The sequence below is a fragment of the Dendropsophus ebraccatus genome, chromosome 10 (genome assembly GCF_027789765.1).
Source record: "Dendropsophus ebraccatus isolate aDenEbr1 chromosome 10, aDenEbr1.pat, whole genome shotgun sequence".
Classification (NCBI taxonomy): domain Eukaryota; kingdom Metazoa; phylum Chordata; class Amphibia; order Anura; family Hylidae; genus Dendropsophus; species Dendropsophus ebraccatus.
The window spans coordinates 27,505,348-27,522,784 of record NC_091463.1 but is presented as its reverse complement, the minus strand read 5'-3'; the positions used below and the strand labels follow the sequence as shown (position 1 = coordinate 27,522,784).

Below are 17,437 nucleotides of genomic sequence, written 5' to 3'. Positions count from 1 at the left end.
AACAGGGGTACTGGATATCAGACACCATATTCTACCGATTTACAATAACATGTTCCCATAGCCACAAAAAGGGTGAAAGGGCTTGGTTCACATAGCATTGTTATATCTGTTTTACAGTTTCTATTTCTATACGTTTAATTTTAACCAGGGATGGGGAACCATAGCTTTGGTTTTCCAATCATGATGAAATTTGTAGTTTTGCAACAGCTGAAGGGCCGAAGGTTCCCCATGCCTGATTTTAACATAAAGAAAGATGCGGTCAGTCACGTCTTTGTATATGTTATAAACATAACCTGGCCTAAGATGTCTTCATGGAAGGTGAACCTCTGCAAATACTGTATCTAATCTAGACAAGTCGCCAGGAGAGCTGCTGATCCCAGCCGAGATGTTATGGAGTTTACAGAGAATGTCTCTAAATGAATTGATGCAAGCTGTGTCTGAGTTTATAAAAAAAAAAAAAAGAACAGCCAGTACATTTTTGAACCGGTGTGTAAATTACTGAAAAACAATGCCCCAAACAACAACATACTTACTAGAAGACAAATCTATGAGTATGTCTAAGATTTCTACTATATACTATTTTTGATACTAAATATAATACCTAATAATCAATGAAACAAATACAATCAGGAAAGTTTTTTTTTTTTGTTTTGGGTCGGTGCTCCTTAGCAGAGCCTTTGTTTGGCCTATTAACGTCATCATAGTTGGCTAAAGAGTGGCCAACTAATGATGATTTATATGACCACAAATGAAAACAGGCCCTTTTACATGGATCAATTATTTGCAGTGAGTAGAGAGGAGCGAACCTCGAGCATACCAGAGTTCATCCAAACCCGAGCATTCTGCATTTGATTTGTGGTGGCTACTGAAGTTGGATAAAGCCCTAAGGTTGTCTGAAAAACATTGATATAGTCATAGGCTGTATCCATGCTTTTCACATAGCCTTAGAGCTTTATCTAACTTCAGCAGCCCCTGCTAATTAAATGCCGAACGCTCGGGTTTGGATGAACTCGAGCATGCTCGAAGTTCGCTCATCTCTAGCAGCGAGCATTACCGCATTCTGCTTATTATCCCATGTTACATGACTTTTAGCTCTGACAGCCGTGTAAGACATTTTTCCCCAACCAGTGGCTCAGTATAAGCCCTGAATTATATTACTCACCTTGAAATTTTTAATAGCAAATATTTTAACTTTTTGATTTCTTATTCCTCCAATTCTTAAAGGGGAAGTGACTTTTTTTTTTACTTATGCCCAGGGATGAGTTGTTTTAAAACAATAGATCACACCCCCCCTGACTCCAGCGTTTCACCGAGGGTAGGGAATATCATCACACTGGGGGCGCCAGGCCTGACTCCAGTGCATAGAGCCAGCTGGTGCATGAGAAGAAAGTGGCGCAGAAAACTGCAACGTTTAAAAAAAAAGGGCTGCACCACCGTCATCTTTGCATCGGCGCTGTCAAGGTAGTAAAAAAAAAAATCAGTTATCGTAATGGTACATTTGCTTTAAATAACAAACATGCCATACTTTCCCCACACACACATTTCTCCTGCTGTGCGATCTTCCTGGCAGCTCCTGACGTCATGCTCCCTGCTCAGCCAGTCACAGAGCTGAATGGGGGAGCGAGACATCAGTGCAAATTGGGAGATCGCACAGCAGGAGCAGTAAGGCAGTATGGCTCATTTGTTGTTGTATGCTTCAGAGAGAGTATGCATAGCTTAAAGGGGTTATCCGGCGCTAGCACATTTTCAACATGTTGCTGCCATATAAGAAAACATAACAAACGTGTTACACTTGCCTCTCCCTGATTCCCCGATGTGGTTGCCGGTTGTTTCCCACTGTTTATAGCTGCCATTACTTCCGAGACAAGCTCCTCTCTGGAGTGACAGCCCGCTCATCCAATCACTCAATGAGACGAGACAGCACCACGCCCATTGATAGACCAAGCAGGCTGTCACTTCAGAGGCAAGCTCATCTCGGACATAACGACGCCTACAGATAGCAGGGGACACCAGCGACAGCATGGGGGGGGGTAGTGGAGAGGTAAATATAACATGTTTGCTACTGTATGTTATCTTATATGGCAGCAAAATATTAAAAATGTGCTAGAGACGCTAACCCCTTTAAGATTTCCCCAGACAACCTCTTTAAGTTATAGTTATAGTTCACAAAGTACAGAAGGTTAGGGACCAAATGCTTAAATATGTGTTCTATATGTCCTGTGCATGTTATAGTATACACAGTGTTACAATCCAACTTTTCACAGATGGTCACAGAGCATCATGACTAATCTCCTTCAGTGTAAACCCTTGCACTGTGTAACATACTGAACAATCCTTCACATGTGTGGAAGGTGTTAGGTTTATCTGATTGTTCACTCTCTATACATTGTATGAGAAGCATGCTCCATTTAGATCTTGAATTGTTTCCTCATTGTTACCCGATGTGGCTACACGATGTTCTTTTGAAGATTTTCCGTGCAGATCATTCTAGGAGATAACCTTTTGGCCTAGTGGGAAATGTTTGTTTTCCGGTGAAATCACTGTGAACACTGAGAAAGAAGAAGCTAATGAAAACCACCCCATCATGTCAGGGTTTTTTTTGCCCCAGCCCGTGTTGTTGCCACTGCTAGGAAATATTTTCTGTTTCTTGGGAATATTCCCCACGTTACACTGACAGCCGCTGTAACTGCATGGGAAATTGAATGATGGAGCAGAAGCATTAGCATTGGGCCCAAGGAAAACTAGCCTTTTTAATGTAGTAAATTATTTCAGTATTTCCTTTTTTTCCCCCTATGGAGCTATAATCACACAGTGTAAAGTCAATCATTACCAGGTACAACGGTGTAAGGTATTAAAGTGACTCTGTATCCACAATCTGACCCCCCCCCCCCTCCCCCTCAGCTGCTTTCAATCCAAGACCTGTCCTGGCGTTAGGTTGTTATTGTCCTAAAAAACAGCTTTTAAACTTGCAGTCCTGTGTCAAATTTGCGTGGCCTAGACTACCCATGCCTCCACCGCTCTCTCCCTCCCTCCTCCCCGCCCTCCTCACCATTATGAACGCCCCTGGGCAGGATTTTTCCTATTCTTTACTTGCCTGAACACTGCACAGGTGCCTTAACAATCCAGCTTATGTACAGTGTTCACACAGGTGATGAATAGCAGAAATTGTTCTAGGGGCATAGCTAATGATGAAGAGGGTGGGGAGGAGGGAGGAAGAGGCAGTGCAATCCTAGAGCATGGGTACTCTAGGCCACGCCAATTTGACACAGGGCTGCACGTCTAAGGGTATATTCACACGGGCGGGCTCGCAGCGAGATTCTCGCTGCGAGCCCGGCAGGTCCTGTCAGTTCCCATAAACTACATACTTGCTGCGGTCTAAACGACCACAGCAAGTATGTAATTATACCGCCCTTAACCCCTTCTACTCCCGCCGGCTCCCCCGCTGTAAGCAGCATACATTACCTGTCCTCGCTGCACGGGGTCCCGGCGTCCTGCTCTCCCGCCCGGCCAATCAGTGGCTGCGGCTGGGCAACACACTAATTGGCCGGACGGGAGAGCAGGACGCCGGACCCGTGCAGCAAGGACAGGTAATGTATGCTGCTTACAGCGGGGGAGCCGGCGGGAGTAGAAGGGGTTAAGGGCGGTATAATTACATACTCGCTGCGGTCGTTTAGACCGCAGCAAGTATGTAGTTTATGGGAACTGACAGGACCTGCCGGGCTCGCCGCGAGAATCTCGCTGCGAGCCCGCCCGTGTGAATATACCCTAAAAGTTGTTCTTTAGGACAATAACTGCATCACCTGCCGAATGGACCCCAGGACAGATCTTGGATTAAAAGCAGCTATCCAAAGGTGCAAGTGGTTTGGGGAGGTCAGATTGTGGGTACTGGGTCGCTTTAAAAGTTCCTTGGTGACATTATTCTTTTGACCACAACTCTATGAACCATGTCATAGATACTTCATCTAAACAGCTGCTCCATGTAGGAGACAGATAATTAGCCTAATAATAAAACGTTGTTATCAAAATAATATAAAAATTTTTTTTTGAACTGATGAAATATTAAAACCTCTGTATCTCAGGAATCAGGAGATGAAGCACAAAAATAAATTCAGTATTTTCCTGCATATAAGAGTACTTTTTAAACCAGGAAAATCTTTACTAAAGTCAGGAGTTGTCTTAAACGCTGAATGCCGTCTTATAGGGCAGGTGCTGAAAAACTTTGGAACGGGACTGGAGAATCTGCAGTTGCTATATATGGTAGGGAGAGCCAAAAACGGCCGCTTCCCCGACGTACGCAGCAACCATATGAAGGGCAGAGTATGATATAAAGAGATACGGTAGAGTGGTGCTGTGCCCAGAAAATAAACACCCCTTTCACCCGTCTGGTCCACCCTTGTATTCTACCGGTGTTAGTGTACCTCCTTCTCTGCCTCTCAGATCTTGTTGCTGTCTGATGTTTTTTCTAAATATTTTTTGATGTGCGTTGGAAGAGGGGTAGTCTTATATGGCGAGTATATCCCAAACTCTCTATTTTAACTGAAAAAGTTGGGGGTAGTTTTATACACCCAGATGTCTTATTCACAGGAAAATATGGTAATAGCTTTCATCCCTGCAATATAATATGGACCTCTTCCTGTATGAGTTTGACCAGCCCTACCTTACATAGCGCTTCTTCTTCAGATTTAATTGTTGTGTCGAGCTAAGGCGTAGAACAATTGCCCATACTTAGCAGATATGTAAAACCAGCCTAAAGAACCTATTACACTGAGTGATTTTCTGGCGAATCAGGCTGAATCGTCAAGATATTGCCTATGTAGTAAAGGCAACGATAGGTCGAGGAACAAACAATCGCTCAGCAAGCAACAATCGTTACCCAAGTGCATTGCTTCATGTAATAGCTGATGCACAGCCAATGGCTGATAAAAGAAGTACTCCGTGGCTGGTGTCTCTAGTGTCCTCCTGCTGTGTCTCTTCAGTGACAACCCGCTAAGCCCGTCACTGACCGAGACGGGACAATGGGTTGTCACTGCAGAGACTGGTTTGTCTGTAAAGTATTGGCAGCAACTGTAGTCAGCGTGGTACCCAAAAACTCTGCTGTAACGTATTGGGGCAGCATGCAGAGGTAAGTATATAAACTTTTTTTTTTTCTATAGACTGACACCAGGCTACCCTTTTAAAGAAAAGGGTTAGCAATATCCCTACATTAACGCCTGCACTATTATCGAGAATTATTACTTTGTAATAGGTTTGGTAAGCGAGCGCTGTTGTAACTGTAGCAACTAATACGACCCTAAGAAAGTTGAGAAGCATCAAATGAACAGTGCAAAAAGTAGCATGTTCAAAACTTTGCATACATAGTATTGTGTTGTATTATATTGAAAGTTGTTGTCTCACTAAGGATTGACCAAGGTCTCGAACACCTAGCAAACAGCTGAAGTTACTGCCTTGTCCAGCCAAACATTTCTTCCGCAGTAGCCCTGCTGCAGAAGTTAAGTATTACATAATGGCCATGTAGATCAGTGGTCATCCATGTAATACAAGAGCCACTTAGAGTTGTCCTCTAGAGTGGATTCCTACATTGGCCTCTCTGTATTTCCTTTGATAGTAAGCGGTGAATATAATTTTGTATTCCAGATGTGCATGGAATCTCACAGTACAGACTGGTTTATATAGTGCAAAATTTTGATTATCTGTTTCTCTTTTCCAGTGCTCCAATGCCCTACCTCATAGGAATACACTCAAGCCTAATGGAGGTAAGTTATCTCTGTTTGTATCATTACAGGTTAAAGTGCCTCTCCCTATTATCTGTCGCTGACCATTATTCACTAGTTCTGTTTGTAATTTTCTCACATCACAAGAGCTTGTGCAAACAGACTAATTATATCTCCTTAGGAAAACCATAATAGCCAATAGCAACCAAAGTAGGCCGCCCTTACATTATTTCCTCAATATTGTAATCTTAGGCGAGATATATATATATATATATATATATATATATATATATATATATATATACACACACACACATACACACAGTGGTACCTTGGTTTAAGAGCGTTTTGGAATAAGAGTTCACAGTTTTTCAAAATTGTGACTTGGTTAAAGAGTATTGTTTTGGTTTAAGAGCTCCTTGTACTGGGTGGGAGGACGAGTTGGGGATTGACATGATCTGCATAGTGTGGTCTACAGCCCTGTACTCTGACCCAGAAAGTCTCCCTTACCTTCCAAATCATAGCAGATTCACTTCAGGCTGGGGCTTACATCAGGGGACAGGACTGTGGAGTTAATCTCTCCATAGCTGTAACCCCTCTCTCCCCGGACAGAGAGCGCTCCATGTATGTGCCCACATATACCCTGCTCATTCCTTCATGCTCCCTGCAGTCTGTGAGTCCTGATTGGTCCTTGCTGAACACACACCCCTTTCCCATTGCTTTCATGTGACCACAGAGACCTCTGACAGCAGCCCTGCTTCTCTATTCTAGCCTATTGTACTGCGCTACTGCATTATGGAGATCTGCACCTCTATCCTGCATCTACAAACTGCTGCTGTGTTATCAGGTTTATACAGTTACTATACATTATACACCACATGCTAATTGCTATACTGTACAGTAACTTATATGTGACATATTCAGCTGTTTCTAAATGTTTGTTTTATTTGTCTCACCTGTTATTTAGACTATAAAATCATTATTTTTGGGGTGTGGAACCAATAATTATCTGCATATCAGTTATTACTTTCGGAAAATTTGATTTTGTTTAGGAGTGGATTTGCATTACAAGCAAGGTCCAAGAGCGGACCAAGGCACCACTATATATATATATATATATATATATATATATATATATATATATATATATTACAGTATTTTCCTGCATATTAAGGATCTGCAGCAGATTTGATTGCCCAGATTTGAGTTGCTTTGAATCTGCAACTGCAAATCTGCGCAGATCCTGTACGTGTGAACGCACCCTAGGGCTATGTTCACACTGCGTATGAGTCCAGCCGTAGTTCGTACGCCGCCGTACATGTGCGGCTGAAACTACGGGCGTGGGAAAAATCGACATGCGGCCGGATGCGTACAAACCGCGAACATACGCCCGCAGTACAGTTATGCTTCCTTAGCTTGTTTCGAAGCGATCTGAAACAGGTCATTTACTTGGAAATCTTCGTCCAGCCCAATAAAACACACAGAACCTTTTGGATCGAAAAATCAAGTTCAATTTGGCTGAAATAAGTACTTCGTACGGGACCGCATGGAAATCCACGGCCGTGAGTTTCAACATTTCTGTCCTCAAACAATGGTCTTGTTCATTTTTCACGGCGCCGTATACGATCCGGCCGTAAGCTCATACGTAGTGTGCATTGTGCGGGCGTATATCGTATAATTCCCAGCGAACGCGAATGCGAATGTGGTCTAATTAGAGCGGGTTCATAATCTCCCTCTTCTTAGGGGTTATATCTTAACATGTTAACAACATTTGAATTTCCTATGTGTCCAATATAAAAAATAAAAAAAAGAACGTGGCATATTCTATTGAACTGTATAATTATAAATGTATTTTAGAAGTTTTGCTTTTAGGAAAGAATCTCCGACAGCCCAAAATCTGATTGGGCCAATTTAAAGGAGTGGTCAGGCTCCATGCACTTTCCCTGTACATGACTCTTTACGACATGCTCCATTAGGTATGGACAAGCTATTGTATAATGGCAGCAGTATTTTTAGGGGGAAATAGCTCTGTATATGTGTAATATGATGATGCCAGAATCTTACTATGTAAATATGGATTAGGATTATCAAAGAAATTGTGATTTCTTTTATACCTTTTTTAATAGAAAAAAAATATTGCCACCTATTTTTATTCTTTATAGATACAGTAAGTTACCATTGATACATTGGAATAGTCTTCTCTTCTTTGTAGAGTATATTAGTCTCCCAGGTGGCCCCGTCCCATGGCCATTGGCCCTTTTTCGATTCCTGCTTAATGGTGGACCCCCAGATTCATTAGGCCTTTGGCCTATTGTTGTGCTCAACAAAAAAATCTACCCCTCCTTGCACAGGGACTCCACTCCTTCCCATATCCTGAACTTACCAACATGCTTTTCCTGTGCTCCTTCTGCAGGCCACAAGAAACATGCATGCAACCCATTACCATCTGCTATGTGTATGCTCCTATTTGTGGGTATGCTACCTTTATCTGACAGCTTCCTGTAGCCACACATTGCTTTAGCAGGCTGGAATGCATTAAATAAACGTGCGGCGACACTGCCAGGCAGTTGCTATTGGGTGGAAGCTCCTTGCTTGCAGTTAAGCTTCATCACCGGGACGGTTTTATAGTTGCCATATCAGCCATATTAGCCTAGCCATGTTGTTGACCTAGCACATTGTGCACATTGGAGAAGTTTTTTTTTCAATGTTTAAAAATAAGCGGTCCCCCTGCCCATAGATAAATGGACATCATTTCTAATAATAATATTACCACTACTTACTATTAACCTGTAAATTTTCCAAAGAATCCTTTAAGAAATTCCTCTCTCTTGTATGTGTTTGCCACCATCGTAGTCATCTACAGCATGCCCTTCTCCTGCCCTGTTGTCAAAAACTGCTAAATCAAGATGTCATTATCCCACCAAGTCCCTGAGACAGGACTAGACAAACTTACAAATGCACCATTTACACTTTTTTTTTTTTTCTGTACGGGAGATGTGAAGTTCTTGGGAAGGTTGCGGCTGGCCTTAAATTTTTGAGTATCTTAAACATACATTATAGAGCATTTTCAGTATACTTTGCTGAAGAGATGAGGGAATTGTAAAAAGACATAAAGCTGTAGCAGGCTGTACGAGGGATAAGTCATTATTTTATTTTTATAGTGCTAGGCATACTGAAACTGACACAATTGATTAGTGCCGAGAAAGTATTGTACGATTCCTTTATAAGTCGGGAGCTAATCCGTCAGCAGCACATCAGCTCTGTCACTAAGGCCAGATTATATTACTTGTTCTGCGTCTCTGGGAATTTGATGAAAAGCCTTGAGCGTACTCTGCTTGTTCTCTGTCAGATATTAGGACCAAGACGTGGCTCAGTTTACGTGCACTGCAGAAGCATGGCTTGATTATTTCCTGTGTTTGATCACAGTAGGGTGCCACAGCATTCATCCCGCAAAAAGCTGTCTGCTATTTATGAGTTAATAAAGGCCAATGAAATTTCTGCACAGATAGAAATTATTAGGCTCATTACGAGGATCTTGCACTCTCAGGTCTCACTCTCTCTCCCCTACTATTCTAAAAGCACAAAGGAAAAACAATTGGCAGACGATGATGCTTGAACACCATCCGTGGTGTCAGTTCTCACCTGACGAAAAAGATGCAGGAAGGACAAAGATGGCTGCTCTTACTCCCTGGGATATAGCACATATTACTTGGAAGACGTTTGCTGTGTTTTATGTCACTGTAGACTATGAATAGAAGGTGTAGGCATTAAGTGCACATTAGAAATGATTTTTTCATCTGTTTCCGCTTTGATTGGCTAACTTTTGCACTGTTCACAATAGTCTTTTTTCTTAGAATATATAGTAGGTAAATGGGGCATACATTTCAAATGAAACTGGTACCATGCGCTATACATCTGTTACAAGGTCCCTGCCCAGGTCTGTCTCAGTGGAATATCCTAATCATAGGTAAAATGCACCATGGCATCCAGCTTGGAATTGTGAACCAGCTCCAGGAGAGGGGTACTTAAGGTTTATTCCGCAGGGCCCCACATTTGATTACAATAGGGAATATTGTCTTTATCAAATCATTGCATACTGTGTAGGTCACATGCAGAAAGTCATTAATCCATGTATACACAACTTTATTTACAACTGATCCATAATGGATACTGTGAAGTGCTCTAAAGTTGTTAGACCTTTGGGATCATAGTTATTTCAGATCCCAGCCATTGCAGCACACTGAAATCTATATGTTACAGATAATACCTGCTGTGTGTATCACACGTTCCTCTATGACTTCTACCCTACATATATGATGGATGCCCGGAAGGGATTAAAAGGGGTATCCTTTGTTATATAACCAACTTTGCAATATTAGGCTATACTCATACTTTGTAAGAGACCGGCCGTTCTGTGGCCCGGCCGGGTCACGGAACAGCCGGTCTCAGAAAAGATGATGTCTAGCGCCGCTAAGTTCTCATGCGGGCGCATCTGTGTGCGCCCGCATCAGAACTCCCCACTGCGCACTATGGAGCGTGCGTCCAGAGCCGCTCGCTCCACAGTGTGCAATGACAGGGTTTTCTGCAGCCGTTATTCAATGAATAGCGGCCACAGAAAACTGACATGTCAGTTTTGTACAGCGCGGCAAGGGATCCTGGACGGTATGTATACTATGATACTGTTGATACCCAGTTGGAGCTGAATGAGGCAGAAGCAAACAGGCATAGCTAAAATGTTTAATAAGTCTTCTATTTTTGATGAAAGAGTAGTGGATTCACTTCTTATACTGCTCAGTACTGCTCTATAATGTTTTCCATGCTACCTCTGTTTCAGAGGGTGTGCTGTAGAGATATTAGGAGGCAGTATAGTAGCAGCTAGTCTATACCCACCAGCTCAGGGACAACTGAATTTTAGAGCTGAAGCCTGCAGAGGGGAAAACTGGTGAAAAAAAAGTATACTAGTTATATACTGGATATAAATAGTGCAGCTCCTCATATACACACATGACCGCTTATCCTGATAGGTTAGCTGAAGGCACAGGTCTGCTTTATATATGCAGTCCTAGAAATTGGCACTTTCTATTAATTTCCCTTTTAGTGTACACCCAATGCTTTTTAACGATACGACTCACATAATTCCAATTGTAAACATTGCTTTTAGCTCTTTCTATAGCCGCAATAAATATACTCACTTTAATAATAATATTAGACACTAAAATATTCACTTATCTTAACTGCAGATAGTTTATCTTAGAAGCTGTTTTTTTTTTGTTTTTTTTTAGAAATCGGATCCCATAGTTTTATAAACTGATGTTGCTCTCAGAGTTATTGTTTGTGTATGAGATGAGCAGAAAAAAGCCAAATGTTCTCTGGGTGGCATTTATAGATTGAGCTCTGTACTTCAAAAAGCATCCAATTTAGCTCTCAGATAAGTTCGCTTTCTCCATTATGGACTAAAAAAATCTCAATGGGCTATTTGATCTGCTATTTACTGGTAAGTAAAGTCTAATTTGCAGAGTTATCTGTGTAGAAAGGGAAGCCTTAGACAGACAATTACATTAGTCTACCCGAAAGTAGCTGTTCAGTGATACTAAGAGTATCGAGTCTACATGGATGTCCTCTAAAAGGAAGAGTGGTTCATATTATTTACCTTGTCACCATTTTACCTTCTAGTGATTAGGGTTCAGAGTGCTCTCCAAATTTACGACATCCCCTGACAGAAGCAATGCCAGGGGATTACACTTAGTGCATGGTTTTACAGATTTTTTTTTTTTTTTAACTTGATGGCAAATACAGAAATCACCAGAAATGACATAAAACAAACAAAAAAAAAGTTAAAAGGAAAAAAAACATAAATTAAGGTGTTGCATAATCTAGTAGTTCTGAGATTACAGATCTGTAAGATAATGTGGGCATATTGGATTCATGGAAGACAATTTTTTTGAGATTTAGTTGTGGAATGGAGAAGAATGTATAGAAATTATTGGGTCTAGATTTCACTTCCAAAAAAAAAACCAAAAACTCAAAAGTGAGTCAAATTGAGGATAAGAGAATCTGGGTTTAGATTAGGGATGGTCCGAACCCGCCGAGGTTCGGGTTCTGCTGAACCCGAATGCTCGGCATCGGATTCCCGCTGTCTGCCCGCTCCGTGCAGCGGGCAGATACAGCGGGAGGACCGCCTGAAAAACTGGGATACAGCCCATGGCTATGGCTGTATCCCAGTTTTCCAGGCGTTCCTCCCGCTGGATCCACCCGCTGCACGGAGCGGGCAGACAGCGGTAATCATTGCGGAGGGTTCGGGTTCGTACGAACCCCGTCCGAACCAGGTTCGGACCATCCTTAGTTTAGATTGTGGCAACTTACAAGCTTTATGAATAATAAGACTAAACATGCTTTGTAAAATATCGAACGCCCGGCCCAAGAATGTAGTCAGTGTAGGAATACCAAATATCCGTGACATCACCCCCAGATGGACGTCATCAAAAGCTGATTTTAAGGTCAAATTAATGCATTTTATGTTTAAAAAAAAAAAAAAAAAGTCTAAAATGCAAATGAGAAATCTTGTGCTTCCAGTCCTCACGCCTTGCCCATGCAGTCTGCTCAGTGTGTGGGTTGCTCAGAGACAGGGAGATCACCGACATGAAACCAACCTATGTTGGGATCAGGACCAATTTGCTAGGACAAAGTCATAGATTCCTTCCTCTGAGCCATAGTTTTTGCTGGAGATGTGAACAGGTAGATGTTTCCTATACACATATGTAATATAACACTGTCTGGTACAAGATGTAAGATCAAGTTGTTGGTTCTAGTACAGGTTTTAGGGCCCTATACATTAGAACATTTGCTTAGTTACAATTCTATATATATATATATATATATATTTATTTTTTTTATTTATTTATTTTTTTAATTGATGTCTACTATCTGGAAATTTGGGATCGTTACCCTTTTATGTCTCTCCAAAGCGGTACCAAAGATGTCTGGCACTGTATCACCCCTTCTCCCACTGACGGAATATATTTGCTCAATTGTCTAATTACAACTTTTAACCCCTTAAGGACAGAGCCTGAAATGGCCTTAATGACAGAGACAAATTTTATGAATATGACCAGTGTCACTTTAGTCATTAATAACTTCGGGATGCTTTTACCTATCCGGCTGATTCTGAGATTGTTTTCTCGTGACATATTGTACTTTACATTTCTGGTAAATTGGAGTCGATACTCATAACAAATCTTTATGAAAAAAACCCAAATAATGTGAAAAAATGTGAAAAAATGCATTTTTCCAACTTTGAAACTTCTTTGCGTATACAGAAAGTGGTTATACCACATAAATTATATATTAAATAGCATTAGCAACATGTCTACTTTATGTTGGCGGCATTTATTAAACTATCTTTCATTTTTTTTAGACGATAGGAAGCTTAAAACATTAGCAGCAAATTTCCAAATTTTCAGTAAAATTTCAAAATCAGATATTTTTAGGGACCTGTTCAGGTTTAAAGTGTATTTGAGGGGCCTGTATGTTAGAAAGCCCCACAAAGCACCCCATTTCAGAAACTGCACCCCCCAAACTCTGCAAAAGCACATCCAGAAAGTGTTTTAACCCTTTAGGGGAGTCACAGAAATAAAAGCCAAGTGTGTAAGGAATTTGAAAATTTTAATTTTCTGTGCAGAGATTTTATTGTAATCCAATATTTTTCATAATTATAAACCTATTACCAGAGAAATGCACCCCAATAATTATTGCCCCGTTTCTGCAGTTTATAGAAATACCCCATATGTGGCCCTATTGCGCTATTTGACGCAACCACAAGCCTCAGATATAAGGGAGCGCCTAGTGAATTTCAACGCCTCCGTTATATTTGGTCATTTTTGACTGTACCACTTCAGGTTGGCAGAGGCTCTGGGGTGTCAAAACCTAAAAAACACCCCTACAGGGACACCATTTAGAAAACTACACCCCTCAAGGAATGTAACAAGGGGTGCGGTGAGCATCTGGACCCCACAGGTGCTTCACAGATTTTCCGAACAATATGGCGTGAAAAAAGAAAAATTTATTTTTTACACTAAAACGTTGTTCTAGCCTTCAATTTTTCATTTTCTTAAAGGGATAAGAGGCAAAAAAAGACAAAAAATGTGTAGCGCAGTTTCTCCCGAGTACAGAAATACCCCACATGTGGCGATAGAGTGCCAAGGGGGCGCAGGACGAGCCTCCAAAGGGAAGGAGCGCCAATTGGCTTTTGGAAGCTGAATTTCACTGAAAAGGATTTCAAGGGCCATGTCGCATTTACAGAGCCCTCGTGCTGCCAAAACACTGGAAACCCCCCACAAGTGATTCCATTCTGGAAACTACACCCCTCAAGGAATCTAACAAGGGGTGCAGTGAGCATATGGACCCCACTGGTGACGGGCACAAATGTGGAACAATGTGACGTGAAAGGGAAAAATTTCATTTTTTCACTTTCATGGCACAAATGTGCCCGTCATCAAGGGGTCCATATCCTCACTGCACCCCTTGTTAGATTCCTTGAGGGGTGCAGTTTCCAGAATGGGGTCACTTGTGGGGGGTTTCCAGTGTTTTGGCAGCAGGAGGGCTCTGTAAATGCGACATGGCGTTCATCATCCATTCTAGCCAAATCCAACCTCCAAAATCCAAATGGCGCTCCTTCCCTTCGGAGGCTTGCCCTGCGCCCACATGGCGCTTTATGTCCACATGTGGGGTATTTACGGACTCGGGGGAAATTGCTCTACACATATTGTGTGTTTTTTTTCTCTTTTAACCCCTTGTGAAAATGATAAATTCAAGGCTAAACCAACATTATAGTGTAAAAAATGTAATATTTCATTTTCACGCCACATTGTTCCACATTTGTGCCCGTCACCAGTGGGGTCCATATGCTCACTACACCCCTTGTTACATTCCCTGAGGGGTGTAGTTTCCATAATGGGGTCACTTGTGGGGGGTTTCAACTGTCTTGGCAACACAGAGGCCTTTTGAATGCAACATGGCCCCTCGAAATCCATTCCATCCAAATCCAGCCTTCAAAAACGAAATGGTGCTCCTTCCCTTCGGAGGCTTACCCTGCACCCGCATGGCGCTTTGTCCACATGTGGGGTATTTACGGACTCGGGGGAAATTGCGCTACACATTTTGTTTTTTTTCTCCTCTTTTAACCCCTTGTGAAAATGATATATTCAAGGCTAAACCAACATTATAGTGTAAAAAATGTAATATTTCATTTTCACGCCACATTGTTCCACATTTGTGTCCGTCACCAGTGGGGTCCATATGCTCACTACACCCCTTGTTACATTCCTTGAGGGGTGTAGTTTCCATAATGGGGTCACTTGTGGGGGGTTTCAACTGTCTTGGCAACAGAGAGGCCTTTTGAATGCAACATGGCCCCTCGAAATCCATTCCATCCAAATCCAGCCTTCAAAAACGAAATGGTGCTCCTTCCCTTCGGAGGCTTACCCTGCACCCGCATGGCGCTTTATGTCCACATGTGGGGTATTTCCGTACTCAGGGGAAATAGCTCTACACATTAAATGTTTTTTTTTATCTTTTAACCCCTTGTGAAAATGAAAAAACATGACAAGATTAATGATTTAGAGTAAAAATTTTACAAAAATTACACTAAATGTTGGTCTAGCCTTGATTTTTTTCCATTTCCACAAGGGGTTAAAAAAGAAAATGAACACAAAACGTGTAGGGTAGTGTCCCCTGAGTACGAAAATACCCCACATGTGGACATAATGTGCCATATGGGCACAGGGCAAGTCACCAAAGGGACAGAGCGCCATTTAGAGGCTGGAATGGAGGATGGAGGCCATGTCGCAATTACAAAGCTCCTGTGCTGCCAGGACAGTAGAAACCCCCGACAAGTGACCCCATTCTGGAAACTACACCCCATATGGAATCTAACAAGGGGTGCAGTGAGCATATGGACCCCACTGGTGACGGGCACTTACGTAGAACATGTGCCGAGAAAATAAAAAATACAATTTTTTTCATTTTCACGTCCCAAATGTGGCCGTCACCAGGGGGCCATATACCCGCTGCCCCACTTGTTAGATTCCTTATGGGGTGTAGTTTCCAGAATGTGGTCACTTGTGGGGGGTTTCTACTGTCCTGGCCGCACAGAGGCTTTGTAATTGCATCATGGCATCCTCTAATGGGAATGGCAGCCATACCTACTTAGCTGGGGAAAAGGGACAATTCTAATTTATTTGGGGGTATTAGGCCAATTATTAGTTTATAAGGTTGGAAATGACAGGTGTCCATCAAATTCAACCTGTGTTGATCCAGAGGAAGGCAAAAAAACCCTCTTAAGGCAGACGACAGTAGCCTCATCACAGGGGAAAAATTCCTTCCCGACTCCATAATGGCGATCAGAATAATCCCTGGATCAACGTGACCTCTGAAATAGGAATAAGGGACAGAATTTAGATAATGTAGAACCCCAGTGACGTGTGGTGCGCCTTGGAGCGATCCAGTATGCAGAGGCCGGGGGGATCAGGACAGGTGTCACACTGGAAAATGGTGTCCTTCCTGATCCCCCTGTTACACCACACTCTGCACTTCTTCTGGGGTCTCCCGTTCTCCAGTGTGGGGGACGTCACCTGGAAAATGTTGCCCTGGTGCGATACGGGGTCCTTCATATCCAGAAGCGCTGGGTCCGCTCCATGGCTGCTAAATATTAGGGCGCTATTACTGCTTCTGATATGTTCGGATCGTGCCGCAAGCTACAGGGCAGCGAGAGACCAGAGGAGGGGGCGCTGGTATAAAAGTTATCCCCGTACAGGTGGTGGTAACCTTTATCCAGCAGTGGGAAGATCAGTTCCCGGACGACCTTCCCACTAACTCCAAGGATGGGGGGGGGGGAGGGGGCATCTGGGGGCTGGATTCGGGTGTCCCTTCCTACATACACTCTAAGGGTACATGCACACTGCGGAATGGCGACAGATAACCCTTCGAGCATTCCACAGCTGGCACCCACCGGCGGACTGATGCAGGCGCACGTCTCCACACGTGTCATAGACTCCATTCTATGCACGGGCGGATTCCGCTCTCCGTCCAACGTGTTCATTCTTTGGATGGACGATGGAATCCGCCCGTGCATAGAATGGATTCTATGACACGGGTGGAGACACATGCCTGCATCAGTCCGCCGGCGGGTGCCAGCTGTGGAATGCACAAAGGGTTATCCTTCGCCATTCCGCAGTGTGCACGTACCCGAAATCTGTAAGTGTACCCTAAGGCACGCTCACAGAGTTTGTAGAATTTCACACCATACCGTCATCTCTTATTGGGACGGTACTGGCGGAAAAGATGTGTCTGGGGGGCAGCGTACGCTACGCTACCCCCAGATACGTCATTGGAGGATGAGGATGATGAGGATGAATGGAGGAACGAAGGACCCCCCATTCATCCTCACTGGCTGTTTCGGTGTCGGAGGTAATAATAACGTATCCCTCTGACGCTGAAAACACCCTGGGGGCCATCTTTATACGGGGACTAGTATATGGGGTATATAGTGGTGTAGTGTCAAACTTTATTCAATGTAGTGTGGTGTAATGTAGTGTTTTTTACGTGTTTTTTTACAGTAAGTATAAAAAAAAAACCTACGCCAACAAAGGAGTTGCTGATAAATGCCGCACTTATGTGCGGCACTTATAAGCAGACCGTGGCAGTAGAATATAGAAAAAAAACACCCTACG

At 42.8% G+C, this 17,437-nt stretch overlaps 1 protein-coding gene across 5 annotated transcripts in view; it reads left to right on the top strand.

The window, feature by feature from the left end:
* Positions 1-17,437, top strand: part of DENND1A (DENN domain containing 1A) — a 539,466-nt gene that overhangs the window by 277,822 nt on the left and 244,207 nt on the right. For all 5 annotated transcript variants that reach the window (XM_069985728.1, XM_069985725.1, XM_069985726.1 and 2 more), the window contains one exon: positions 5,708-5,753. In XM_069985728.1, the coding sequence (XP_069841829.1) occupies positions 5,708-5,753 (46 nt within the window). The remainder of the gene's footprint in view (positions 1-5,707; positions 5,754-17,437) is intronic.